Source organism: Mustela nivalis, assembly GCF_964662115.1.
Source record: "Mustela nivalis genome assembly, chromosome: 1".
NCBI classification, from domain to species: Eukaryota; Metazoa; Chordata; class Mammalia; order Carnivora; family Mustelidae; genus Mustela; species Mustela nivalis.
In genome coordinates, this window is record NC_139020.1 from 6,547,811 (window position 1) to 6,574,066 (window position 26,256).

Below are 26,256 nucleotides of genomic sequence, written 5' to 3' on the forward strand. Positions count from 1 at the left end.
TGGCTTATTAACCAGGTGATCCTGAACAGACCAGCCCCCGGTCTCCCTGTCCCTGGCTGGATATGGGGTGCTGACTCCCAGTGGTGGTCAGGAGTGAAGGAGGACGTGCCTGTGAGCCTCGGTCCAGGGACGGCACTTGGGCGCGTCACGAACAGCGGTGCTTTATAGTAAGAGCTCCGTCGTGAGGCTTAAAACATGTGTGATGGCATGAGTTTTGGTGGGACTCCGGGCCTAGTTCTCTCAAGAACCTAGAAAAGGTCTCATTTTCAGTTTTATTTCTTCCTTGACACAATCACTCACAGACGCTGCGCACAGGAAATGACGTGTACGAGCTGCCCGTGATGTGGGTTTGTTTGGGTTTGTCCGGCCAGTGTTTGATGGGGGCTCTAAGTAAGTGACATTCCCGACGGAAGACACAGGTCTTCCAGCAGCTTCATTTGCACGCCTGAAAGGTGCTTGTGGGCAAACACGTCCAGATCTGTGCAAAGCTGGGGTTCTTTTCCCCTTGGCATGTTGTGTGGGGTCCTCAGGGAAAACAAAACTCAGAAATGTGGTTGTTGATTGTCCCCTTTTGTCTCCCAGCTGTCTCTGGTTCTGAGCGGACGGTGACTGAGCTGATCTGCTGAAGGACATGGTTCAGACTGTCCCAGACCCAGCAGCTCATATCAAGGTAGGTCTCCCCATGGTGGGGCAGCCGCCCTAGCCTCCTGCTCATCTGCCTGCCCTCAGATCAGTGACTGCGGGGGGGGCGGGGAGGTGGCAGCCACCCTCCGCCATGAGCTACATTCGGCCTGCCACCTTTTTTATACCCCCATAAGCTAAGGTGACTGGTTTCACAATATGACATGGTCAAAAAAATTGGAAGAATAATATTTCATAAACGTGTAACTGGTATGAAATTTGGATTTCATTGTCCACAAAGAAAGTTGTGCTGGGACACAGCCATACTCCCTCATTTCCACACCATCTGTGGCTGCTTTCGTGTTCTGATGTGACCAAGACCCTGTGGCCCACAAACCTGATGATATCTACTGTCTGGCCTGTCACTCAGGACTCCTGACCGACTCCTGACCTAACGTGCAAGCCACATTCAGGGATGTATGTGGCTTGCACATTAAGGATTCCTCCAGGTTTTGCCCGAGTTCCACCCCCTTTGTGCTTGCTTGGGGTTACCTTGGGTTACCTGGGAAGGTGCTGAGGTCGAGTACTCATGGTTTCCCCGGACATGCCTGCATCTCAGCAGCTGTCCCACACACCCATACCAGCTGCTCTCCCGGGGCAGCTCCTGGGACCTCTGGAGGTGTGGCAATGGGGAAGTAAGACTTGAGCCACCAAGAGTCCCCAAGAGGAGGCTGACCCGTTTGCACCCACACTATAATACCTGCGAGTATAGCCAAGGAGGGAAGTGAAATGGTACTTTCAATAACTTGACCCAGATCAAAGTTACAGGAAACATTGGGGTTTGAGCCACATTACCCAGAGAGGCTGTCTACACCACTGCTAGTTAGTTCAGCTGTCTACACAGGCCCAAAACATTCACTACTTCACCAGTTCTACACATTCCCTATATAAATTCATTTTCCCTAAGTGACCTGGTTGGTTTTACTAATCTCTATTCTTGACCTAAAACGTTTATTGAAAACAGACAATGGCTTATAATCGAAAAGCTAAATACAATTTTATAAAAATGATATGATTTTTTTGGCTAAAATGTCGAATGCCCTCGCAGATCACACACACTCACCCGCATACGTGCACCCACGCGCATTTTAAAAGCAGTACATTGGGGAGTGTTCTGTACTACGTGGGATTCACATTCATGCACAAAAAGGGGTTCAGAGGTGATGAGTTCAGCGTGTTCCTTAAGCTTTGTGGGTGTTTCCAAAGTGTTAGAAAGATGGGCGACCCATAGAGTGTTGAGGGCTCTGGATTTTTTCCAGAGATGGGGAGGAGCAGTCTTGGTCAGGGACACTACAGTGGGATTCCTGTGTGATGTTTCACTGGGGTTGTGACGGTTCTGTCTACAAACTGCCGAGTGGGAAATCTCTTGAGGATGTGATAAGGTTTCTCTCCCTGGAGCATGTTTGGCAAGTGTGTCCATGCTACACAGGGGTGAGAGTGGGAAGACTTTTTGCTGCAGAATGTAAATAACATCTCGCAGAGAAGGTGATAGAATAAGTTATCTTCTATACTTGGTGGTATGAAGATCAACAACCGAAATTCATTTTGACTGGCATTTTATTCGTAGCCAACCAGGAGGAAAAGATGAAGTCAGCAAGGAATCATTACAGATCTTTAAAAGTGAATTTATCAAGGGCCAACAGTCTTCTGTGAACCTGAGAAACACGATCTCTGAGAATGTGTTCAGTGGCAATGTCCCGATTTGATCTCAGGACGGAGCTGTATTTTCAGCTCTGATGTATCTTGTTATCCTCGTGGTGGTTAAGTGTAAATGAATGATAATGAGAAATGGTAACCCAGAAATCTTTTTAAAAAACAAATTTCAACTCAAATGGCTTCTGTGTGTTTGGAAGATGAACTGGCCATTTGGAGGTGTAGTTACGAACAACGGGTGTTGGCTCCGAGGTGGAGAAGATGATATTAGAGATGTTTGTGTCCTTTGTGAATCTATCCAATTCCACCTGCTGGAATTTGAATAAATACTCTTGGAATTTTTTTTTTTTTTTGATAAATGAAATTCGAGTCCTTGACAACAAAGTTAGAAAAATAGATGGCCTTCCACCTTTTCCTTAAAATACCTGATTTGGGAAATTTACACAGTAAAATTTTGTGTGTTGAGAAGATTCTGGTTCGGGGCTGAGTGCAGCTTTTCTTTCTGGGAGGGGGAGTTCTAATAAATGGCATCTGGTCGGTTCCACTGGATGTGCTGATGTAAGTACTGGAAGATTTTGTCTTTGGCGCATTGCTACCGAACATTTTTTTTTCACCTGAAAAGGACATGAATTCTTCACAGGAGTCACTTCACGTGGCAGGTGGCAGGGAGACAGATTTTTATGTGTGCTTCACACGCGTGTCCAGAGGCTGATCTGGAGGCAAGCAATGTTCCTTTGGTATTTAAGAAATTTATTCTGCGTGATTTACTGTAGTTCTCTTCTGCCAGAACAAATTGCTTTTACCCTTTTATATGTTTAAGGAGCTAGAAATAATAATAAAGGGAAAGGATGGTAAGTAACTGTGAAATATAAACCATTCTTGATTTAAATAGTGTAACTGTGGGGGCAATTCATTTGTGAAGAAAATGAGCAGGACTTTAAAAGAACTTAACTTATTCTCTCTTGGTGATAATACTAAGTCACTCAGCACATTTTAATTTGGCTTTCTTGACTGGCCCTTGGCTGGTCCTTTCTTATAATAAAAATTATACTTACATGTTCCAGAAGCATGATCCTAGCATTTTACGTGCATGTGGCCATGCTTCTGTTCTGCGGAGGGAGGGCGCCCATCTCGGCCAAAGATGGACCCTTGCTATCGTCCCCAGCAGGGAAAAGGACTTGTGGATTCATTTTCTTAGGATTCAAGCTTCTGGTCATTAATTCTCATTCTGATAAAGAAATTTCTAACTTCCATTATTGCAGGTCCTCTCAAGAGTTCCATCTTCTTGGTATTTTCCTTTACTAACATTTGATGAAGAGGGTTAATGTATTAGTCAAATTTATAGCTTTAAAGAGACTCCTGATCAGCACATTTTTCAGTAGTTCTTTTCGCCATTCGCCAGCCATTTGCACAGAGGCTGGATGTTTGGGAACTGACTGAGCAAAGACTGGACCGAGGGCAACAGTGGGAATGTGAGTTTCACTCATGGGTTCACCGGCTGTGTAATCTGGAGATGCGGGTCACAAAAACCTTCCGGGTCATACGTCCTAGTTCATGCTGTGGATCAGAGCAAGGGCTCTGAGGTCTTAAGTCTTCATTCAAATCCTGTTTCATCATTAACTGACTTTGGGCAGGTTCCTCAATCTCTGTGCCTGGTTTTTCTCTTGTCTGAAATGCAGGCATCTACTTTGTGGGGTCAGTGCAAATATTCAGTGAGGTACTACACAGTGGGTGCTGGATTGTCCTGAGCTAGTCCTCTGGTATTCTGTAAAGTGAGGGTAGCATCCACCTTAAAGATACAGTGTTGCAGTCCTGCTAATACAATGAAGCAGCCTGTGCACATCTGGCAAAATACTGAGTTGAGCAAAAAAATAAAAAATGACAACATGCACTCTTTGGCACCATGCTTTTCACGTATGTGAAAACGTGTGCACTTCCTAAACAACGTCATATAATTTTCATGCATATGCACATACTTAAAACTCAGTGACCACAGCAGCGCAGATGGTTGCATGTGTGGGACATGTGGGCTAGTTGCTTTGAGAAGGGGCTGAGGGATAAGGGAAGACATAATAATATACAGATAAAACAGGTTTCTAGCACAGAGATTTGGATGTGGCACCCAGGGCCCTCTCTTCCACTCTGGTGGGAGTGTAGATCAGTATAACCACTTTGGTATCCATGGAGTGTTACCTCGTGAAGCTCAAGATGGCCCCAGCTGTGCTCCAGCCGCCCCACCCCTGGGCACGCCCCCTGTTGCCCTTGGATCCCCGGAGATGGACCTTAGCAAAACTGAACAGTCCAGATGCCCCACAGGAGAATGGATAAATAAACAGCATTCCCGACCTATAACAGGAATCTGCCCAGCAATGAAAATCAGCAAGTGTCCACCTCTATCTGTGTATTAATGTGAGTGATTCTCAGGGTCAGGTGGAAAAACAAGTCATAGGAGAAGGAACACAACACATTTGTGCATATAAAGATCAAAAAGGGGCAGAACTTAAAAATACATTATGTTTTCAGAGAAACATATATGCGTTGAAAAGGAAAAAAGCTGTATCGAGTCCATACCTGAGGAGAGAAGCTACCTTGTTGGGGAGGGGAAAGCTTCTGGAAGGGGCTTCTGAGGTCCTGGTCTTGCCTGTTGTGAGCTGAGGAGTGCATAGAAAGGTTTGCAAGAGTGATACTTAAAATTAAAAAAAAAATTAGGATGTAAAGAAGGGTAAAAGAAAAGGAAAGGAAGGTGGAGCTGGGTAGCTCGAGGTGAAATCATGCTTCGGAAGATACTTTCTAATTGTAAACCACTCTGCACTCTAGCAAATCGTTTCATTGGAGATCGCTTGGTCCAGTGCTGCTCTAAGACAGAAGGCGGGAGCCTGCGCTGGTCAAGGGACATCTGGGTGGCGGGTGGTGATGGGAGCTGAGTCTGCGCTGGGGCTGAGCATGAGCTTCTCGGGGAGGCTCTGGCCACTTCTGAGTTGAGTGAGTCCCCTTGCCTTCAGCACTGAGAGGGACTCACCCCATTGACCCAAGCCTTCCATGTGCCCCTAGCTGGGTTAGGGGTGGGTGGGGGAATAGGAGACTACAAAGATGTAACACCTGCCGTCCAGGTGCAAGTCACATGTCGCCAGACACCTGGGATACAGCACTGCACGCCGCTGGGAGGGACCCAGGGCTAGGGGCTGGGCAGGTATCTAAGGAAACTGCCTGACCTGCTCCCCTGGCTCACCCGTCGTCCTCAGGCATCCCGCCTTGTCCCACTCACGACACCTGTGCCTGCTTGTGCTCACCTGTCCCGCTGTTTCTGCCCACGGACTGCCTGGTGGCCTCGGGTCCTCCTGGGGATCACACTTTCTTGTAGAGGAAGCATGTGGGTGATTCTGAGCATGTTCCAGGGTTTGCTGGGTCACAGGGGCAGCTCTGGGGCCACGATGCCTGGAAATGTCTGGAGTCTGTCCCTCCACTGCCACACAGACGCCCTGTCCTCCAGAGGATGATGGCCAGGCTCAGTTCTGTGGTCCACTTCTAGCTAGTCTAGCTGCTACCCCCCACCCCAAGGCTTTGTGTGAAGATCAGTCATGGGCAGTGGAGCGTGGACTAAACAAGGTCTCTGCCCAGGTTTCCTGTTGCTTCTGCCTGTGAAGGACTGAAAAGTTGGCCAACTTGGGGTTTGTTTCTAATTGTGTTTCTTCCCCCTTCTTTTACTTTTAGCCTTTGTAAGTTTTGCTTATTTTTAAAGTGCATTTGGGTCGGATAGTCTGGGTGGAAAACTTGGCTTTACTTATCGATTGCCTCAGTTTCCTCAACTGTAAAGGGAGCTGAATAAAGTACCTGCCTTGTAGATTCCTGAGGATTAAATCAGTGGACGTTAGTATATTTAAACCATTCAGAGTGGTACCTGGCACTTGCTACGCACTTATTATTTCTCTTACACATTATTATTAATATATTTGATGTTATTAGTACCCCATTAGTTAAATTATTAATATTAACATGTTATATATTATAAATATATTAATATATGTTTTATGTTGTGTTTTGTTACATTTATATATTATAGTACAGAATGCTTTGCCATATTAATAAGATACTGTTACTAATATATTATTAACATTAATAGTAATATATTGATATAAGATATCAATATGTTAATATATTATTAGTATTATTAATGTAACAATATATTCTTATATTAATTATGGCAGTTGTATAACATACTGTTATAGTATTAATATATAATATTCTATATTCGCATACTATTGCATAATAGCAGTAGAAGGGAAGAAGGAAGGAGAGAGAATATTCAGGAGAGAAATGGAGAGATGTAAGGAAGGTCAGGACTTGCCAAAAAGCGAATTGTTGAACTGACTTCGTTCGCATGTGATTTGGTGGATGTGACGTTAAATGCTTCCACACATAAGCTCTGTTTGTGTGTCATGGAAGATCTTAGAAGAGTTCTAGGAAGTAGCTAGCGTTGTGTGTGGTGGGTCACTGGGAAGCCGGCGAACCAGCATGTGAGTGGGACTCTTAAAGGAACACAGAGCAGGTGCATGAATGCCCCACCCTGCCTCCCGAGTGGGGGATTGGGAGATTTCTCTGGCTGGTGGGGATGTATCCCATCCCCGGGGAGAAGCAGGGAACCCACTACCTAACCCCCACTTGGATGTCAAAAGACCCATTGAGTCGCAAACACTTCATACCTATTTGCAAACCTGCTTTGTAGGAGGGTAGGAAGTTTATTCTTTTGAAGGCATACTAAGCAGTAACAGACTCTCCCTCAGAGTCTTTTACTGTGAAGATGATGTAAGCCTTTGATACATTGTTTTTCCTCCCTCTCAATAAATCAGCTTTGATCAGATTCCAGTGAGGTTCACACATCCCGACAAGCCTGATGACTTGGTGGCTGTTTATAGCCATACTTCTCTTTCTGTGGGATAGTGACACTTAATTAAACATACAAGGGCAGATCTGCCAAAATTTCTCTAATGCATGTGTACTATTTTGAAAGAAAATAATAATGCTTAAAGATATCCAGACATCTGATATGGCAAAAACAGTGGAGACTTCTGCCTGCAGATACCTTTTTTTTTTTTTTTTTTTTTTTTTTTTTTTTTTGCTTGCAGATTCCTTATGTGGGCTTTTCTGTCTCTTCAGTGGCTTCCTGTGCCCATCAGGGTGGATTTCCGTCACCCACTGCTGGGGGCTGTGCTCAGGAGAGTGCACTGGGGTTCAGTGGTGTGCTCCCCTGGGCATGCTGCACGGTGCCCTGGAAACTGATGTCTTGCCATTGTGAGATTCAGAGCCAACCTTCAGGGAGGACACCAGCTTTCAGGAGGTGTAGGCAGGGTTGGAGGAGAGTCAGGTCACTTCCCGGGAGTAAGGTTAGAGGCTGTATGTAGCTGGCCTCGAGCCCCTCTGGGGCAGCTAGAGAGTACTGGGTGAGCAGGCAGGTTCTGAAGCCAGACTTGACAATCTCAGGCAGAACCTTTGCTGACTGACCTTGGGCAACCTCCTGAGCTCCTGGGAGCTGCAGGTCTCTGTCAGTGAAGCAAGGACAATGGCATCACTTCCTAGGCTTGTAGGAGGACCAGGGAGGTGATTCATGGGAAGGCCTAAGGATGGTGTCTAGTAAGTAGCAGTCGTTACTGTTGTCATCATCATGGAAGCATTTTTGTCAATTTCCTCCTCTTCCCCTTTTTTTTTGTGGTGGCTGCTTCTTCCAGGGATCCAGCCTTAAAATTTAAGGCATCTCTTTAAGTTTTCTCTTTCTTTTACTTTTCTGCTCGTGTCTACCTCATAGCCCCTGCTCTTTGTGGCATGAGGACAGGTTTGCACTGTCTCCCTCCTGTCCTATCCCTGGAGTCCCTAGCTGCCCCACACGCCGTTCTCCCCCACGGGGCCTCACCAGCTTGCCCAGGCTACCCTGCTGTGTTAATCCTCCTGGAAATGGGAGTTAAATCCCAGAAACTGTGGTAAATTCAAGGGGCCCTTTGAAGGCTTTTGATACCAATGTCCCCACCCGACTGTGCCTTCCTCTACTTCTCCAACAAGTATTTGCTCACACTGTGTTGTGATTTTTAACCTTTGCTGATTCAATGTGTGGAAAGTGGAGTTTTACAAATGTTATTTCCTTTGGAAACTTGCATAAGTGATCACCTCATATGTTTATCAGCAAGTTCTATTATCTGTTCAGTCATGTTTTTGACGATTTCAATGAAATCATTCAACATTGCTGGGAGTAGAGCATGAACTAAACAGATAAGGTCTCTGCTTTGCCTGAAGCTTACACTCAAGGAGTTGAGACGGAATATGTTTATATACATATAGCATTACAGTATTACAACTGGCGTTAAAACGTGTGTGTGTGTGTGTGTGTGTGTGTGCGTGTTACATATACCAGTGGTGATTGATAGTCTCCAGAACAAAATGTAAGGTAAGCAAGAAGTAATAAAGAGGGTCATGAAGGGAGAGGTGCCATTTTATACAGGAGGTGAGAGAGGTCATTGAGGTCATGAGGGAGGAGCTGAAATTCAGTCAGTCCATCAAGGAAGTGAGAGCATGAGCCACACATCACATGGGGGGGAAGAGTGTCCTGGACAGAAAGAACTATGTGTGCAAAGTCGTTAGGAAAGAACTTGCCTGGCGTGTTGAAGGAACAGCAAGGAGACTGGGAGCTGGTGTGGAGTGAGAGTAGAGCGTTGGCTGTGGGCCTGGGGAGGCTGTGGCAAAGCCATAGGTGTCAGCTCTGATATGCAAAGGGAAAGACTCTTAAATGTCCTGCATTTAGGGGCTGGGGATCACTGGACGGTTTGAAGCAAAATGGGTGATACAATCTGATTGAATCATACATTCTGAGTTAAAGAATTGCATTTAAGATTGGGTCACTAGATGAGGTCACCCTGGGACCCAGATCCAGAGGAGCCTTAGAGATGGGCTTTGAGTCCCTCCAACATGCAGAGGTTGGGGTGAGGAGGAGGAATCTATGCAAGGCTGAGAGCCCGAGCCAGTGGGTAGAAGGTAAAGGTGAGGACCATCAGCTTTGAGAGCTTGGGAATTATGGGCAGCCTTGGCAACAGTGATCTGCCAGGAGGGTCCAAATGTCCCCTCAGAGTGGGGCAAAGGTAAAAGGGAAGAAACCTGCAATAGATTCTTGTGGGCTGCTCTTCTCACAGTTAGGATTTAGAAGGTATCGTGCTCTTCTCACCAAATTGTATAGGTTATATTTTAGTGAGATTAACTCTGAGCTATGCTGTATTTGTCATACAGATTGTTTCTACATTTATTCTGATTTTTGATATTTGTGATTACACCCACGAGATAAACATTTTTACTTGCTTTCACCTACTGATACTTTTCTTGATTATCTGTCCCTTAGCTTTCAAATGTAGGCTGTTCTTGTTTGATTTTCTTTTCTTTCTTTCTTTTCTTGAGATAGAAAAAGTGCAACTGGCAGATGGTAGGGAGAGAGAGAATCATAAGCGGCTCCACACTCAGTGTCATGCAGGGCCCTGAGATCATGACCTGAGCCAAAATCGGGAGTTGGACACTCAACCGACTGAGCCACCCAGGTGCCCGTGATGTTTTTCTTTTATTTACTCCTGTGTATTTCCCAGTTTTCCATATGACTCATTTAATAAGAAGAGAAAGAAATCTATTTCCTTTTAAGAGTCACCAGCAAAGGAGTTCAGTGTTCACAGAAGACACACAGCACTGGATTTCAGCATCAAAGCTGGGTTCTTCCATCTGGAGTTCTTCATTCCGTGCAGAATGAACCCAGCATTGCTTTGCAGGAGCTTTTCCCTCCTAGTACTCCCTGAAGGGACCCTGAAGGGTAAATCATCCAAATATTTGACAAGGAACATGGGCACGCCAATCAGGATGTGGCACAGACCAACCAGAAGAGGCCAAGTTTGGAAACGCCTGGCGTCTCTGTCCAAGAGCTTATAGGTGTCTGCCCAGCACCCACTTAGCTGTGAACTGAATTGTTTGCCCTATGCTCTTCTGGCCTCTTGTTTTTGTCTTTCTACCCTCCAAATCTCAACATCTGGTTCCTTGCCATTTGGGGAGAGGTGGGAATGGTTATCATATAATGATAGCTATGTGCTCTTTATCTCTGCTTGCTGGATTATATATGACTCAAGTGATCACCTGGCCCTTGTGCTTAGTAGATACTTAGCATGTCTGTGTTGATCAGATTAAGTAGCCATGGTCCCAATGAAATGAGAATGATCCAGGGATTGTGTTCGATTCTGGGACAGAGCGCCCCCTTTGGGACTCACCTACTCTTAACACTTCTCTACCCTTTGTAGGTATGATTGTAACCACAGCACTCATGCAGCTGAGACAATGTGTTCTCAAGGGCAGTGTGTCCTAACTCTTATGTATGTATAGTTTTAGAGGAGTTTTAGGTTCCCAGGAAAGCTGAGCAGAAAGTGCAGATCTCTGCTCTGCCCGCTGTCCCCCAGACCCACAGCTTCTCCATTATCAGTATCTTATACCGGAGTAGTACGTTTGTTAACAGTGGATGAGCTCACATTGACACACCATTGTCACCTGAAGTCCTCAGTTTATATTAGGGTTCACTCTTTGTGTTGCATGTTCTATGGGTTTAGGTTAATGGACAATGGTAGGTATCATGTCATAAGATACTGAAGTATCATAGCGAATAGTTTCATCGTCCTAAAAATCCTCTGTACTCTGTCCGTTCATTGCTCCCTGCCACTGCCTAGCCCCACCTGAGCCCCTGACCACCACTGATCTTTCAACTGTTCCCATAGTTTTGTAGTTTTCAGGATGTCATAAAGTTGGAATTATACAGTATGTAGTGTTTTCAGATGGGCTTCTTTAACATAATAATAGACATTTAAGGTTCCTCCAGGTCTTTCCATAGCTTGATAGTTCATCTTAATTTTTTTGTGAATCATGGAACTCTAAGAATTTGTTAAATGTTATATATTTTCTCCCCAGCATAAGTGCATGTGCACATGTGTTCCTGCACACACACACGCACACACACACACACACACACACACACTCTTCCACGCTCCCAGGCCTCCTGCGGCGGTCAGCAGCCCTGCACACCTGTTCCCAGAGTCCCAGGGATCCCAGATCAGGAATGCTGTACTAGCAATGGAAACCCCCGGAGGCAGTTCATGAAGTTGAAAATAAATCTTTATTTGCACTTATTTGTTCTGCCAGAAAAGTTTGGCATCTTAAAGTCAGAGGATGATAGAGCTTCTTTGAACAAAAGTTGTTCTGAAACACATTCTTGGTCTAATTTCAGTTCAGATGACAGATCTTCGTTCCGCAGTTTTGTGTTCTAGAGCAGGGTTTCTCAGGCTTCCCTGGGCAGATGTGTCACCTGGGGCCCCAGCTGGGCTTTGACATGAAGAGCATGAAGAGGTCCCAGGTGCTGCAGGGACTGCTGGCCTGAGGACCTACCATTTTACAGGGAAGGCTCTGAAGCCCTGGTTTTTCGGATCATAGGTCACGACCTGCTTGTGGAAGTGAGTCAAGGCCAGGATTAACAAAAGGAAATGGAATGGAATAACATGGAAACTCTTAGCATGTGGTGCCTGCAGAAAGCAATGTGTTATTTGAGAAAGCTTACAATCTAGTTCTACAGGTGCGTGTGTATAGAGTGGGTTGTGATCTATCTTACTCTGGATACATTTGGAAGACACCCCTCAGGTTTTCTGTGAAGTAAGAAATGAGGGGGGAAGCACCATAGTGGTTTCACCCTAAAAAATAGTGTGTTTGCATGCATAAAATTGCACATGTGTCTCCATGGATTTTTGCTGCTCTGATTCTGGTATCCAGATGTTGGGCTTTATCCCAAAGCAGGAACTGTAAATAGCAAAGAAAGTTTTTTTTTGTTATTTTGTTTTGTTTTTAATTTTAAAGATCAAATTCCAAGGTTGAATTAAAATTCTTGCTGTGTATTGCTTAATGGAGAGTACATGTTAATTCTGAGAATGTACTTTAAAAAAGTAAACAAATTTAATTGCAGTGTGGCTATTAATTTTTTACTGATTCTTTGTGGACTTTCTGGAAAGTACTGTTCATTTGCATTACGCATTCACTGCTAATATGCCACTAGTATCAATATCCAAAAATAAACAATAACACCAATTTATAAGGACCTCCAAATTAGTCTCATAAAATTTTACAGTAGTGGTAGTAGTGAGCCAACTGAATTTGAGGCTGACAAAAATATAAAACTCTAACCATGTGATTCTTATGTCCTTTGTTTTAAACCTCAAGTTTAAAATGCTTTTATGCTTAAGTTTAATCATCCCTAATCAAAAGTGTATGCCTAAAGGAACAGTCAAAAACAAGTCACATTTTTCATGACTTATGTTGTTTGAAAAAACTCCATTCAAATACTTTCTTTCTGTTATTGTTCAGGAGAAAAAAAAGTTATGTAAATTGACCTCATGCCTTGCACATTGCGAAAGGGAACTGGAGCCTTCAGGTTAGCCTACCTGGGTGGGTTTCCTATTTGGCTGTCAGGAGAGGTTGTCTCGGAAGAATTACACATAAATAGACAATATTAGCAATGAACAAAGACATAGGGAAAGAAAGCAGACCGAAAGAGAGAAGATACTTTTATCTTATGAATAATTTAAATGGTATGCTGCTGCTCGTATACTTAGTCTGTAGGAATGGAAATTTCATATATATCCAATTATCTAATAAAAATAGGACCTATTACTTGATTTCTCAGAACTGAATTTAAAAAACAACAGCAACAACAAAAACTCACAAAATCAGGTGCTGTAACACAGCTGGTAGAGAAATGTGGCTATGGATAAGGAAAAATAACAGGAGGTTTTTTTTTGGTTTTGCTTTTTATTAAGATATAATTGACATTTAATGTTGTATAAGTTTAAGGTTTGCAACATGAAAATGATTAACAGGATAGAGTTAGTTAATATGGCCCTCCTTTTTTTTTTTTTTTTTTTTTTTTTAGAGATAGAGAGAGAGTTCAGGCAGAGGAAGAGAGAGAGAGAGAGAATCTTAAGCAGTCTCCATGCCCAGCATGAAGCCAGAGTGGAGCTCAATCTCAGAACCCTGAGATCATGATCTGAGCCAAAATCAAGAATCAGAAGCTTAACCGACTGAGCCACACAAGTGACCCTGATTATTTTATTTATTTTTTATGGGAAGACCTTTTATGTCCTACTCACTTAGCAACTTTCAAGTATTTCAATGTATTTCAAGATATAGTATTGGTGACTATAATCACTGTGCTGTGCATTATATCCCAGAATTACTCATCTTCTAACTGGAAGTTTGTACCCTTTGATCAGGATCTCCGTATTTTCCCACCCCAGCCCCTAGTGAAAGCCATGCTGCTCTCTGTCTATGAGTTTGGTTTCTTAAGATTCACTTGTGGTGAGATCACACAATATTTATCTTCCTCTGACTGATTTTTTCAATTAGCATAATGCCTTCACAGGTTTTTATTTTAAACACATTTTATAATATTAAAAAGTGTATGTCTTAGAAAACCTTTTGATTGATATTAATACATGATATCAATCAAAGGATTTAAGTACTATTATTTTTGCATCAAGTAAAACTACTCAGATTTGCCTGAAAATCGAAAAGTAACATGTTATATACAACCCTAATTATTTTGTGTCATAATGACAATAATGTTTCAACCATCAGTTCACTCAGTGAGGATTAAAATGTGTGATCCTTGCTTATGGCCTTTAAAATGGCCAAATGACATCATGGATAAAAGGAATAATAGGAAACTTTATTTTCTGGAAAGCCGATTTTTTGGGGGCATGGAAATGCACTTCCCCCAGTATCAGTTTTAGGCGCACTGTGTTAGTTGAGCTCGCTGGGAAGCAGATGTTGAGACAGAATCAAGAATGCAAGAAGTTTATTAGAGGGTACGGGGTGGGGGTATGCCTGTGAACAATAAAATGAGGATGGAGTAGGTTTGGACAAGGAGAGCCTCAGCCCAGACACAGATTGGACAGTTTGACCAATGCCGCGGGGACCCCTGGAACAGAGGTTGCCTTTGGAGGGGTCCTGCACTGGGCAGAAATGGCCAGGCTCTCACCCCCCTACTGTGTTCAGTTATTGGCTCAGGGCTGTCTGGGATGGGGCAGAGCAGGAGCTGAGGACAGCTGCAGGCTGCTCAGGTGAATACTGGGTTCTTTGTTGAGGGGAGAGCTGAGAGGCATCACTTCATGACTGCTCCGGGCATCTGCAGAAGAATGGGATGTAGCTAGCACCTCTGAAAAGTCTGCACAGTTATCATTTGCTTGACATTGTTACTCCATCGTTACCATCTGCAGGATTATCTGCTGGTCAGTAATAGATGCATATTGTTCACAAGATCTATGTGATCATCCCAACACGGAACAGCCTCTTGTCCCTAGCACTTGGACTGGGGCACTTGGGTGTCACAGAGTTCCACCATTACCCAGTGCCACCATGATGGAAAGCTAGAATGCTTCAAAAAAAAAAAAATCAATGATTACTTTAAAAAATACTTTCAGAGAGTACTAACTCTATTGTTTGAATGTTTCTTGGCCTTAAACCTCCAGACAAAGCATTTTTTTACTCCATTTATGATATCTTCTGCCTCTTCTGTTATTCAGGGTTGACATTAAATTTCTCTAAGGCCTTTGGTTAATTCTGTTATTGGTTATTCAGATTCCGAGTTTAAATACCCAAATCATGTTGGGCATGGCATCAACCTTGCCCCACCCGCACGCCACTAGCATCTGAGTCCAGTATGTGTGCTTTATTCTTGTCTGCCTTCGGCCTAGGTTGTGCCATTGTCTTAAGCACTTGAAAGAAAGGGGACCCAAGGGGAGGCAATCTATTTCCTACCAAGTACTATGCTAGAAAGCAGGAAGGTCCCTGGACGTGTCACCAGAAGGCAGCTCTTCTTCCCAGTGTGTTCCTGCTTTAACCTCCTAGTTCTACCAGATTAGGGAATTTTTTTTGACCAGAAAAAACAACTGGGGGAGGGTGCTCACATGGGTTTTCTTGTTCTACGCGTGCTGTTTCCACACCAAGCCACCTTCCAGGCTTCCCGAATCAGCAGGGGGTGTGGCTCCGGTGCTGTGTGGAGTTTTCTGTCCCTTGTGGGCACTGACAGATGGCCTTCATACTGTAGTGTTTCTTCTGTTTGCCTTGTGGACCCAAAAGAGACTGAATCTCGATCTTTCTTCTCTCTCCCGGGTCTCTGATATTTTCTTTATGTTCTGATTATACAGTTGATAACATTAACATTATTTTATCTGTTTCCCTCCATCTTGAGGAAAGACTGTACATTTCTAACTTTTTTCTGTGTTGATGATTAAACTGTTTACAAATATTGCCCTCAAAACTTCCTTTCTTTTAAAGGTACCTTGAGGGGCGCCTGGGTGGCTCAGTGGGTTAAAACCTCTGCCTTTGGCTCAGGTCATGATCCCAGAGTCCTGGGATTGAGCCCCGCAACCGGGGGGGGGGGGTCTCTGCTCAGCAGGGAGCCTGCTTCCTCCTCTCTCTCTGCCTGCTTCTCTGCCTACTTGTGATCTCCGTCTCTCAAATAAATAAATAAAATCTAAAAAAAAAAAAAAAAGTACCTTGAAGCCTTTGTCTTATAGCTTTACCCCTCATCTTGCGCTGTAATCTTAGTTACCTCTGTGTGTGGTAAGTGTATCTGTGAGGCTTCTCTTGTTAATGTTTGGCTCACTAAAAAGCCGCTTCCTTTACTGACATATCATTGAAAATAAAGTAATTCTTAAGAATGATTTATCCCAGACTGTAGGAATGCTGTGGTGACGTTAAACACTGTTCTATCTTGTATTTCCATGCTTTTACGATTTACTGTTTGAGGATTTGGAGACTGGTGGAAAACTATCCCTTGTTTGAGGCACACTTACAGCAATTTTTGCCTTTGGACAAGAAGTTCTGGAATGCCTTTGGAGAAATAGAATGCCTAATAGGACCTCAGTAGAAGCGATTAAGACTTATTCCATCTTGAAGATTGAAATTTAAAAGTGTTACCAGTATGGTTTTTACAAATCATTGTGCTCATTGATTACAGTGTCAACATATACAAATGTAGCATTTTTTTTTTAATGAGCTGGACCAGCAAGTGCATACCTGTTTAGAGGAAATATTCCTCTTTAGAGGAAATACTCTCTCTCTCTCTTTATTAGAGATTTTGTTTATTTATTTGAGAGAAAGAGTGTGCACAAGCAGGCAGTGGGGCAGAAAGAGAGGGAGAAGCAGACTCCCCACTGATCAGGAAGCCTGATGTAGGACTGGAGCCCAGGACCCTGAGTTCATGCCCTGAGCCAAAGGCAGATGCTTAACCCACTGAGTCACCGAGACACCCCTCTTCCACTCTCAAATGATATCTCAGGTCATCCATAGTGTTATGTTCCTTATAATGGTTAGTTAATACACAATTTTATTTTTGGATATCGAGAAGTTCATTTAATTTTTAAACTTCAATCTTCCAGACAATTTAAGGTTTCTTGCCTCCATTGATTCTGACCTGTTTTGTCTTGAGAAACCCTGTGTGGAAGAAGGGTGTGGACTGTGCCCCCTCTCCCACCTTACTTGTCCACTCCTGCTTGACTCCTCCTGTACCCTTGAGACGCGTGGTGGCCTGAGTTCTGCAGACCAACTTTGGGACAACTCTAACCATGTTCTCCTTCAGTGGTCTGGTACCTCTCTTTAGAATGATGGTCCCTGCTGAACATCTGACACCAGAACCTTAAGTCCCACCAGGAACGTAATACCCTGCTATAATTAAAAGGGGGAAAATCATTAAATGAAATATAAAATGCCAGTTGCCAACAGTGCATGTCAAATAAAATAGTTCCAAATCATATATAGTTTTTAGAAATGTTGTTGGCTTGCTGACACATAAGGAAAAACTTTGTATTTCTCCCCATTCTCAGTTAATTCTTTATCTTTAGGAACAAAGAAGAAAGGTTAAATGTGCAGGTGTTGCTAGGGTACAGATCCTTATGGGACAAGCCCTTCAAAAGACATACCTTGAGGGGCACCTGGGTGGCTCAGTGGGTTAAAGCCTCTGCTTTCGGCTCAAGTCATGATCTCAGGGTCCTGGGATCGAGTCCCGCATCAGGCTCTCTCCTCAGCAGGGAGCCTGCTTCCTCCTCTCTCTGCCTGCCTCTCTGCCTGCTTGGGATCTCTGTCTGTCAAATAAATTAAAAAAAATACCTAGAATATACTAAGAGTCTTCTGAAGCATCTAGGGGAATTGTCCACAACACATGGTCTTCCCCAGGGGGTGATCATTTACTCTCCACCTTTAAGAGCTTCACATCTAAATGATCACGGTGTTGTTTTTTTTGGTTAAAGTCCCCAAACTTCTAAGTTGTTTAACATTTAACCATTTTTTAAAAATTAGCTTTTTCTCAAGCACTATATATTGGGTCATTGACCCTCATAGATCTTTAAAACCCCCAGTGAGGCCCTGTAAGTCTGGGGGATGTTCTCTAATAGTATGTGACACAGAGCCTTGGCAATCCACTGAAAATCCCACCATGGAGCAGCACTGTCTGCGAGACCCAGCGGTGGTTATGTAACTTTACAGATCTTTATGTACTGGATTTTAGAACTTCATCCTAAAACAGCATATTGCACTATTGAAATTCAATATGGAAATATTTCTCTTGGCTTTAAATAAAGTTTGCAGCAATGCATATGTTAGCAACTAAAAATAGAGGAAGTTCCACATTTCTCATTTTTCCATAGTTATTGGGGGTGATGTCTCCCCCACTTCAGGGAATGTGCTGCATGATATCACTGGGGCCAGAACACAGAAGCATTTAGGACTTTCTCCTGATGCGAACCTGTTGTTTTGGGTAGTTGAATCCATGTGCTTTGCGTGTATCCAAGTGAAAAGTCTCCAAAACACGGGAAGACATGGGAAGACCCGGTGCCTTTTATGTGATGATCACTCCACCTGGAAGATGCCACTTTCCCACTGTGTAACTTCAGATTGCTGGGCTCGGTTTGGCCAGGGGCGCCGGGCACGAGTGAGGACCGACTCAGGGTTCATCAGGGAAGGCTAACAGCTCCCACAGACCCGGCAGTTCCTGCAGCCCAGCAAGTAACAGTGTGTTTCTCACTCCGGTCATTGCAAGGGTTCCTGGTGTGTGTGTGGGGGAGCTCTCTTTCTTGTAAGCAGTGGTTCAGGAACACAGCCGCCTTTCCTCTCAGCCTCTTTTCTTCTCTGTGATCCCTGGAAGACTTTCCATTCAACCACTTGGTGGGAAAGAGAATGGGGGATTCCTCCTGGCTGGTGATTCACATGTCCCATTGGTCAGAATTCAGTCACATGATCGCATCTGGCTGTAGAGGAGGCTGGGAAATGTAGTTTATCTGGGCACCTGGGATGAAGGGGACTTTGGCAGATGTTTAGCCAGTGTCTGTGGAACCCACAAAGTGTTGTGGAAGCGTGGTTGGATCATAGCAGAGCTGTAGGTCCATCATTTCACATTCTTTTTTTTTTTCCTATGTTGAATATATATATGTATATATATATATAGATATATATCTATATCTATATCTATATATAGATAGATAGATAGATAGTTGCTCAGTTAGCCACTATACAATACATCATTAGTTTTTAATGTGGTTTTCAATGACCCATTAGTTGCATAGAACATCCACTGCTCATCACAACACATGTGCTCCTTAATACCTATCATTTCACATTCTTGCCTCCTTATGTGACTCTCTTTTCTTTTCTTCTTCTCTTTCTCTTTCTCCAACTGCAAAATAATATATATTTTTTTCATTTTCTCTCATGTCAGCATGCTATATGTTGTATGCCATTGTGGGGTTTATAAATATGATATACAGTCCACTACATATTGTCAGCCATAAGACCTTGCTGTGCATGAGGAACACACCCTGTTTCATCACTAACCCAATTCCAAATATCTTGGCAAGAACAAACCCATAACCGCATACATGGGAAGCTGGATGCCAAATCAGAACTTCTGAGGTCAAGAAGATCGCAGAAAATCCATGTCTCTTCATTTAACCCTGTGAACTGACTCTGAAGTGATTTGGGACAGACTAAGCCAGGGGAGATGGGAAATTCCCTGTGAGTCATCCCTTACACTCTTCCTTCTTCTAGCACCCAAGCTCATACTCTGGCTCAAAGAAATTGCAGGAAGAAATTCTACAAATAGGCACACTGCCCACAGACAAGCGCAGTCACCTCTGAGGAATATTGTTCTTGGTGGTTGTCAGCTGAGTTGAAACAAGATATAAGTCATCATTGATTCATTTCCTGGGCACTAGAAATAATTGGATTAATTGACATCATTCTTACACTCAAGAAATGTCCGGGAAAGGAGGGAACTCCACAGGAGATGGACAGCCAGATGCCGTGGGAAGCTCTGCCTGGGTATTCCGTTCCCCAGATATGCACTTGTTTCTGGGAGGCTGAGCCCAGGAGTAGGTGCTTCTCATAAGACTTGCCCAAGAACTCTCCGTGGGGGCTGAGGGCTGGAGACTAGACCAGGTTGTTCCTTAGAGCCACTTCTGGCTCTTTTACTGTATTTCTTTGGATGGAGACACAGTGAGTTGGAGGAAAAATACCTTGGGCCAAAGGAGAGCCATTAAACACTATATATGAAAAATTTAAAAAAAAAATAAAAATAAGATTAAATAAAAGAGGGAGACATAATCATAGGAAACAAACAGGGTTGCTGGAGGGGAGGTGTGGGAGGATGGGATAATTAGGGGATGGGCATTAAGGAGGGCATGTGATATAATGAGCACTGGGGGTTGTAAGCCACTGATGAATCACTGACCTCTACCTCTGAAACTAATAATATGTTATATGTTAATTAATTGAATTTAAATTTTAAAAAGGAGAAATGCATTCTCTTAGGGATGTGGTCACTGAAAAATGAGCTCAGGTCACAATATTGGGATTGTGGCAATTGTATAATTTGTAGTAAGCAATGCCTGATATCGTGTTACAGGAGCATACACCTGTGCCAGGAAAGCTATACTAAGGCAAGACAAAAGGAAGCATGGGTCAGCCATAGTTGCACAGTGTATGGCTCTGTGGTGGACAGAAAAATAAATAGAACATGATTCCTGTCATTGGAGCACTTCTGTGTGAGTAGGGAAGGTCAGGCAGAGCATAAAAAGTTCTAATATGAGAGATACGGTAACAAAAAATAATCACAAATTTTATGGGATTTTAAGGGAGGTTGCCACTCATCTTGGGTAAAAGAAAGGCTTTAAAACAAAGGGACAGGCTGTGGGACACGGAAGATGGAGGAGGGCAATGGCTCTAAAGCACTACCTGCAGGAGAGAGCCACCTTGGAAACCCACTGGGTTCAAGGCACGAGAATAAGGGAGTTAAAGATTACTGAAGGCTGGGCCTAGAGGCTTGGAGGTGGGGGGTGTCCTTTCTCTGGGTAAGAAGTTTTCTGAGGAAGCAGTGGAGTTGGAGAGAAGGCAGAAGGCTGGAGAAGTTTGGAGAACTTGGTTTCTGACCTGTGGCTCGAGAGGTGAGTAATGATGTCCAGCAAGGGGGGTGGGAACTGGAGCCTGGGAGACACTGAGGAGTTGGAGGGTTTTGAAGACCATGGAGCAAGGGGAGGGTCTCACTCTTGGCAGTGAATGTGGTTCCATTATGCCACACCTTTCAGTAGCGTTCTCTAGAAGCCATCTTGCAAGTCATTAAAGAAAACACAGGCAAAACGGCTGAGTGTTGAGTGATCTTTTGAGAAATATGGTGGCAAAGGCTGGGACTGTATTATGCTTGCCTTGGTGTCTGAAGATTGTAGCACACGAGTGGCTCAACTAGCTTTTGTTGAAACAAGGGAAAGTGAGATATTGAATGTTCACCAAATGTGGCATCAAGAGATGGTTTAGATTATGTGTTTTAGGATAGAAGAAAGTTCTCTTGCACCTAGAACATATCTGTTGCAGAAAGAAAGATGGACAGATGGACAGAAAGAAAGATGCAGAAAGGTCAAGACAGTGGATGGTAAAACATGCTAGAAAAATGTAGTGTCTGCATCCAGGGCACCGACAGAGGGTTACATTTGGAAACGTGCAAGCAAGCTGTTTCTGTCAAGAGAAAGGGGGAAGACTATGGGTGAATCTACAGAGAAACCTCAAAAGTGAGAAGTCACTGTGAAAGAATGTACATTTTGTGGTTTCAGTCTTCTTGATGTGATAGAGAACAAGGCCGTCCTCTGTGAGTAAGGTCGGAGAATTTGGGGCGAGAAGCAAGAAAATACTAGGTCTTTAACAGGTGTTCTGGGTCTTACATAGAAAGTGAATTAGAAATGAATAAAAAAAAAAAAAAAGTTCAGGAGTAGAAGCAGATTCCAAAGGAGCTTAAAGAATTCCAGGTTTGTGGCAGACCCGACCAGTACCATTGCATGGCATGATTTCTCCAGCAATGTTTCCTCTTGGGGTTGGGTGGGTGGAGAAAGGGGAATTGAGGGGTGGCCAGGTTTCAGGTCGGTAAGGAGATGAGAGATTTCAGGGGGAGGATAATAAGCTGCCCGTTTGGAGATCAGTGAGGATGATTTGATGAAGGATCTGGAAAAACAGAGACTAGTCCAGGAAGAGGAGCCTTCACGAGGATGCAGGGAGTTTCAGATGGAGGAGATGGGAAGATGGAGGGAAGCTGCGGCTACTGGAGCAGTTGCCCTTAGAGAGCTTTTTACCCTCTGTAGGTCCAATCCCACATGGACTGTGTACCTTACTTAATCATTCTCAGCGTGTTGGCTGGCTCATCATGAGTGTTTCTGTGTTTTCTGGAAAAAGATACTCTGAGAAAGGAAATGTAAAACCCTGTCTCTTCTGCCTTGTAAGACCACATCAGGAGCATCACGTTCTGTTCCAGACATTTCTTTTAACTGTTTTCTCCTGGTGGCTACATCTCGGGGATCCAAAATGTGGGCACTTCTCTGCCATTGGCTTTCTGGTCCAGACCCCCATTATCCCATGCACGATCCTGACTCTGTTTCCCTTACCACCCTCCCTTCTTCTGCTCTGACCTTTCTTGGGTCTGCTTTCTGCAGGCCATCAGAGTGAACTGTTAAAGCAGTAAGTGAGAGCACGCCACTCCACTGTTGCAAACCTTCTAGTGCTTTCTGCCTCACTGACAGTGTAGACTTGGGTCTTCCCAGTGGCTCATGAGGCCCTACAAAGTCTGACCCCATTACTTCTTCAATCTCATCTCCTACTGCCTAATACTTTCTTTCCTTTACTTCACCCACGTAGGCTTTCTTGGTGTTTCTCAAGCATTTCAGGCATGTTGCTACCCCAGGGCCTTTGCAGTTGTTGTTTTGTATCTGGAATGTTCTGTCCAATATTCCTGTGGCTTATTCCTTCACTTCCTTCAGGTCTTCATCGCCTTTCTAGTAAGGCCTTCCATGACCACCCTATCTAGCAATGCCCCCTCTAACTTCACTCTTGCTTGCCTTCACAATTTTATGTCACCTTCTCACATCCTATTCATGTTACTACTACTGCTATGGCTGTTACTACTTCTCTTCCTCCTCCTCCTCTTCCTTCACAGTGTGTCTCCTCCAATGGCAAGGCAGGTTCTCAAGGACAGAACTTCTCATTTGTTGTTTGTAGCTGCCTGCTCACTTCACATGACAGTTCCTGGCACAGTGCATGCTCGATGATGGTGGGAAAAGGCATGCTGAATGGCCTGACCATCAAAGTCACATATGCCCACTGTAGAATTTTGAGAAAACCCAGAAGAGCAGAAGAAAATAGAAGTAGTCCATAATTTTATCTATAAATACTTTCCACTAATATTTTCTTATAGAATCTTTTTTTTTTCAACATACACATTCAGATCTGATGCGTCCATATGGATTTCGGTAATTAGAATGGGGTTGCAGGAGTGTGACCAGGAGGATAAAGATCTGAGATCACAGCATCTGGAGGATGTTTTGAGGGATGTTTGGCCCAGAGATGAGAAGGTTTTGGGGACCATGATAAATGTTTTAGGTATTATGGCATCTAAGATAAGTTATATCTATTCTGCATAGCTCTAGATGAGGGCAGAACCTGCATTAATGGGGAAAGTTACAGAATGGGTGCTTTCAGCTCCATAGAAAGACCAGTTGTTTCCAACTGGCCACCCACCAGTGGAACTAAATTTTAAAAGACAGAACTTTCCATCACTGAGCGTTCAAATAGAAATTCTGTGGCCATGTTAGGTATGTTCTACTTCTGGGCTTTCATCTGAAGACATGCAGGTAGTAAAAACACACTTAAAAAACTTCTAACAGTTTAAAACTGGTAACAGTAAATTTGCTAGCAGTAATAAGACATTTCATATATTTCTGTGGATACTTTTTTAAAAAAATTAAATAGCCTTCTTATTTCTTATGTAGCCATGACTTGTATGGACTACTTATTTACTGTTATTGTTTTTTTTTTCCTTTTTTCCTGTTTTATCATATCACTGATACTCCCAGGTTAAGTGTCACATTCTTTCGGAAGAATGTGGATTAGTCATGCATAAGATAGATTGGACTAGTAGTTCATTTTCTCTTAACAAATGATTTCTCTATTTTTAGAAGTACGATACTCCAGACACATCAGGAACACATTAAGCTACATAATAACTAAGATTTTAAAGCCATGTTTTGAAGACCCTCTAAGCCCAGTTGGTATAAACACAGTGAAGCCTGTCACGGAGATGATGTCACTTGTCCTGTAAACATCTTTAGCCTTTGGAAAATCATAGCAGATCTATCAGTGGAATTCATAAACAAGCCATTAGAAAATACATATAGAGAAAAGTCAGTAATTTGAGTAATTTATGCTGAAGAACCTCAGGGCATCTTGGTAGATATATAGATGAAGTGATAGAAATACCAGGGTGTAGTATTTTTTACTTTAAATCTATTGATATTTTCAGATGATCTATTTTTAAGAAGAGTGACATGAATTCTACTTGAATTGCACAAGTTCTGATGTTAAATACACTACAGATTATATATTTAATTCGGTCTGTGTTTTAAATTAGTTTGAAGTAAAACTTTTTTGGGGGGGGAATAAATTTGATGGTGTTTGAATCCCAGTCATTTGCAAATAAATTTTAAAATTGCTTGAGGTTCTATTTAAGCCTGTATCACTGCCTTAAAATTCATGTTATGATTGCTTTTTCAGATCATGTCAGTGATTAGTGTTAACCCTGTAAGGCACACTTTATTCTCAAGCAAGTGGCAATATATGGCATAAAATGAGGCCTCCCGTTATTATAAATACAGTATAATTAAGTGCGTTATAGTAATGTAAGGTGAAACAGGAGACAGTGCCTTTTTGTAGCCAGAGCTATGCAGGCAACCCAACTTCATGCTCTGGATTTATTTGGATTACCAAAATGATTGAGAGGATTTTTACTCAGGTCATTGTGTTTGGGTAATCTGGACTTTTCTTCAAATTCGATTTGAATGAAGCGTCTTAAACAGAAACATATGGGCATGTGAAAGCCAGCATCAGAACTCTTACAAGGCAATAAAAAGAGTAATAAGAATTTATAATTGGATGACATCTTTCATCCAGATGGTTTCAACAGCACTCGGCAACCTTGTACAGAAAGGCAAGACAGGCACACAATGCCCGCTCTCCCCTGGCCTTGTGGTCTGCTCCAGAAAGGTGAAGGAAGCTCCATAGAAAGGTTGCCACGTCCAGGTAGGTGAGGCATCAAGTATACCAACTCCACACTCCTGGGGCCTTCCAGGCAGCGCTAACTAACTCTGTGCTGTCTTCAGGAGCTCAGATGCACTGGGGATGTGGGGCTTTGGTGTGGCCCTTGGGTCCTGGCCCTTTTCAGGCACCTTCCTGAGTTTGCCATTGAGGCAGCCTCCCTTGTCTTCAGCACCATGTCTCCTCATCAGAACTGGGAAGTCGGACAGTAAGTTGACATGAGGCCAATATTTTTGGAGGCAAAAGGAACAGTTTTACACTCAGGAGAAAACCCTACTTCCCAGGAAGGATCGGGTTTAGATAACAAGGAACCTGCCTTGGAAAGATCCGGAAGGCAGGCTCTGGTGCCTACACATATGTTGCTGCCTGAGGGGATGATTAGTCTGATGAGGATCAAAGAGCCTGACCTCGGGCTGTGCCCCGCCCTGTGGAGGGGATGTCGTTCCCCGTTCCCCGGTAGGGTCCTCATCAGTGTCTTCTGTCGCATCGTAGGTGAATCAGCCCATGTTAGAATTTTGAGAGTTCTTAAAGGGTCCACTCACCATGGACTTGCACTTTATTAATAATTTTATTTAAATTTTAACATAAAGTTAAAACTGGGCAACCCATAGTGCCCAAAACAGTGGCTCCTTAGGGGGCACGGGGTTTTCTGTAGGGGTGATGAGAATGGATTGGAGCTCGATAGAGGTGGTGGTCGTGGTCGCGCAATGCTGCGAAGATGCTCAATGCTGCTTCTTGTTCACTTTAAAAGGATTTATTTCCATGTTTTGTGAATTTCACCTCTGTTCAAAATGGCAATAGAAAACTATTTTTGAATGATGCTAAAAAAATCATGAGGTAGAGGTGCTGGTTTTGCACGTCAGACCTGAAGTGGAAGAGGAACAAGACGCTGATCTGACCCGGGGTTAGTGCACCTGCGGCCTCCCGGATGGGGTGTGGCCCTCCCGGCACGGGGCTGCCCTGCCCACATGCGCCCTGGAGCGCGGGAGAGGGAACGGAGGCAGAGCCTTCAGTCGCCAGGAGTCTACTCTAAAAGACCTCTTCAAAACACATGGTCATGATTTCAAAAGTCTCAAGTTAACTTTTGGGGACCTAATCATTGATTTTTTCCATCCTTCCACGTTCAAATGTAACTCAAGGGGCCCCGCGTGGCTCATTTGGTGGGACGTCTGATTCCTGGCTTCTGTTCAGGTCCTGATCTCC

At 43.6% G+C, this 26,256-nt stretch overlaps 1 protein-coding gene across 5 annotated transcripts in view; it reads left to right on the forward strand.

Annotated features, from left to right (window-relative positions):
• Positions 1 to 26,256, forward strand: part of ERG (ETS transcription factor ERG) — a 240,564-nt gene that overhangs the window by 72,027 nt on the left and 142,281 nt on the right. For all 5 annotated transcript variants that reach the window (XM_082728121.1, XM_082728119.1, XM_082728123.1 and 2 more), the window contains exon 3: positions 583 to 670. In XM_082728121.1, the coding sequence (XP_082584247.1) occupies positions 632 to 670 (39 nt within the window). In that variant the 5' untranslated portion in view covers positions 583 to 631. The remainder of the gene's footprint in view (positions 1 to 582; positions 671 to 26,256) is intronic.